At 43.3% G+C, this 3,313-nt stretch overlaps 1 protein-coding gene across 1 annotated transcript; it reads left to right on the top strand.

Annotated features, from left to right (window-relative positions):
* Window positions 1–2,723, top strand: LOC125524251 (receptor-like protein kinase At3g21340). Its single transcript, XM_087535929.1, has 9 exons — window positions 1–139; window positions 271–342; window positions 443–514; window positions 594–674; window positions 759–913; window positions 1,294–1,562; window positions 1,664–1,790; window positions 1,873–1,962; window positions 2,035–2,723. Exons 1-9 carry the CDS (start codon window positions 9–11, stop codon window positions 2,721–2,723), a joined length of 1,686 nt encoding a protein of 561 aa, XP_087392055.1. The 5' UTR covers window positions 1–8.
* The last annotated feature ends 590 nt before the right edge of the window (window positions 2,724–3,313 follow it).

Here is a 3,313-nt window from a genome sequence, read left to right as displayed (position 1 = left end):
TGTCTGCCATGGCTGCGATCAAGACAAAGTATAAGGTGATGAAGAACTGGATGGGTGACCCATGCGTTCCTAATAATATGGTATGGGATACGTTGACTTGTGACTATGCCAATGCAAGCCCTCCAAGGGTCAGAAGCATGTAAGTAGTTCATATCTGCATGGAATATATATTTATGTTAGGGACAATTATAATTAGAAATGTCAAAATAACATGATGGTTTCATTGCTACCGTGGAGTAAAGTTGATCACTTAATGTTTTCTTTATGTAGAAACATGTCCTCCAATCGTCTCAGTGGTGATATATCCTCTTCTTTTGCAAGCCTCGAGAACATCCAATACTTGTACGTATAGAGTACTTCTGGATCTATTTTGGCCTCTTTTATAGTTGATGGCTTGGTGAAAAAAATGCTAACAAAAAGGACCATGTTTCATATCTTGCAGGAATCTGTCAAATAATAATTTGATAGGCTCAATCCCATATGCTCTTTCACAGTTAAAATCACTGACAGTTCTGTAAGTCAGATAACTTTTATCAAAATTTACCCATTCATGTGACTGCTTTGAGCAATGTAAATAGCCTTTTTTCCTATAGAGATTTGTCAGGTAACCAGCTCAGTGGATCAATGCCCTCTGGACTTCTCAAAAGAGTTCAAGATGGCTCCCTGAATTTAAGGTATTTTTTTATTGATTTTAATTCCCATATCTGACATGATACTTGATCAATTTATCTATGCTTCTTCGTTTCATGTCTTCCTAGATATGACAACAATCCAGACCTCTGCGCCAATGGTGATTCATGCCAGCCAGCTAAAATAAAGAGCAAGCTGACCATCAAAATTGTTGTCCCTGTAATTGTGGTTGTGGTGGTAGCAATGGCACTAATCTTTTACTTTCTGAGGCGAAAAAAACAAGGTGAGGTTTTGGCATTAAAACACCAATTGTCTACTTTTCTTCACAAAAAATAGATACCTAAGATTTACCTTAGGTTCAACTTTCTTATGTGTAACCAAATTAACTGAAAATATCAATATTGTACACAATAGATATGTTGTTATTACATATTTCAGGATAAATCTTTCGATATTGACTTACTATTTTAGATGTTGACACATTTTCATGAAAGCTTAGTCAAACTTAAGAGATGCTGACATCAAACAAAACTTGGGGGGGGGGGGGTCTGTTTTGTTATTCTTTTTTGGGGTTAGGTGGGGGGGGGGGCTTCCCGAGGAGTAATATTTTCCCCAATGGATCTGTGGACACTACTAATGTTAGTTGTGCTATTCTACACATAGGTTCGATGAACAACTCCGTGAAGCCACAAAATGATCCGATGGCGAGCTATGCATCAGGAAGCGATGTCTACGGGGACGGCTCGCTGCGACTTGAGAGTCGTCGGTTCACATATGAAGAGCTCAAGATGATAACGAACAACTTCCAGCGAGTACTCGGTCGAGGAGGGTTCGGGTACGTCTATGATGGTTTCCTAGAAGATGGCACTCAGGTGGCAGTGAAATTGCGCTCTCAGTCTTCCAATCAAGGCGTTAAGGAGTTCCTCGCGGAGGTAAAAACTTCTTTCTTGGGCCACAATTGATGTTTATGGGTTGAAATGTTTTGTCAGCAAATTTAGGATTGGAAGGTGATAACTTAGAAACATTTATCCAGGCTCATATTTTGACCCGGATTCACCACAAGAATCTTGTCTCCATGATTGGTTACTGCAATGACGGGGAGTACATGGCACTTGTCTATGAGTACATGTCAGAAGGGACCCTGCAAGACCATATTGAAGGTATAGAGGTTCTTAGTCATTTCTTTCCGATTTCACTGTCTCTTAAGTAGTTTAAACTGAGAAAATTGCAATCTGATTGTAGGAAGAAAAAACATCGAGGGATGTTTACCCTGGAGACGGAGACTCCGAATTGCACTTGAATCTGCGCAAGGTGCACCCTTCAATATTTTGAGTTCGTTGTTCCCGAACCTTTTATGTTTCTAGAAACTTGGGCACTAGCTGGTATGTTGATGTGCGGAATTAGAGTATCTGCATAAGGGATGCAACCCACCCTTGATTCATAGGGATGTGAAGGCCACAAACATCCTCTTAAACACGAAGCTGGAGGCTAGGATTGCCAACTTCGGACTGTCCAAGGCCTTCAATAGTGAGAGTGACACCTATGTGTCCACAAACACACTTGTGGGCATGCCGGGATATGTCGATCCTGAGTACCAAGCGACGATGCAGCCAACAGCCAAGAGCGATGTGTATAGCTTTGGTGTTGTCCTTTTGGAGTTGATTACAGGGAAGCCAGCCATACCGCGGGAGGCAGAGCCAACTAGCATCATCCAGTGGGCAAGAAAACGGATGGCACTAGGCAACATTGAAAGTGTGGTTGATGCGCGCATGCGTGGAATATACGATGTTAACAGTGTGTGGAAGGTGGCAGATATCGCACTAAAGTGCACCTCGTATGCGTTGACGCAACGACCCACAATGACAGATGTTGTGGCACAGCTACAGGAGTGCATCGAGCTCGAGGAGGGCCATGCCAGTGGAGACGTGAATGTCGAATTACACACCACTGGTAGCGGGGGCAACCCGAATCTGAGTTATGGTTCTTATGGAGGTGACCAGTCCGCTGATATAAGCCAGAGCAGCACCGCATTTGACATGGAAGAAAATGCTAAGAGGGTACTTGCAATGTCCATGGGTCCTGTTGCACGTTAATGACCGTTATGTTTTGTAACAGTCTAGCATGAATACAAACTTCAATGCACACACCCTATTTTTTGTAAAAAAAAAAGGTATTTTCATCCATGTACCTATATAAATAAATAAATCGCCACTTCGTCTCTCGAACATCACATCATCACCTCGAGCCCGGTCTTCCTTGACGCCCATGCGCGCCACAGGCCACTCAAGGTCCTATATAGAAGGACGGTGGTCTCGATCGGGCTCTGGGGAACATCTAGTGTGCTACCGCGAGACGACCGAGGCTCCAAAGTACGAGCGGAGGTACCACTGCTCCCTGCTAGCCTTGTGCAACGGGTCTCCTCCTGCTCTGGAATAAAGTTCTCTTTGTCAACGTGACGTGGTCGTCCACGGCCAAGCGTCACCTCTTGTGCAATACCACACAATTGCAGTAGAGCACCCTCCATAGCTTTTCAAGCTTCTCGTCGCCAACGGGTCACTCAATGGGTTCTTGGGTTACCATTTTTTAGGGGTAAGCCAACTTTATTAATAAAAAACCATAACTAGTGAGATACAATTTGTGTCATTTGGTTGGCCAAATCAAACATGACAACCCGGAGCTAAAG

Source organism: Triticum urartu, chromosome 7A (assembly GCF_056163025.1).
Source record: "Triticum urartu cultivar PI428250 chromosome 7A, HENAU_Tu73, whole genome shotgun sequence".
NCBI classification, from domain to species: domain Eukaryota; kingdom Viridiplantae; phylum Streptophyta; class Magnoliopsida; order Poales; family Poaceae; genus Triticum; species Triticum urartu.
The sequence above is the reverse complement of the archived record's forward strand: the minus strand, read 5'-3'. Positions and strand labels throughout refer to the sequence as shown.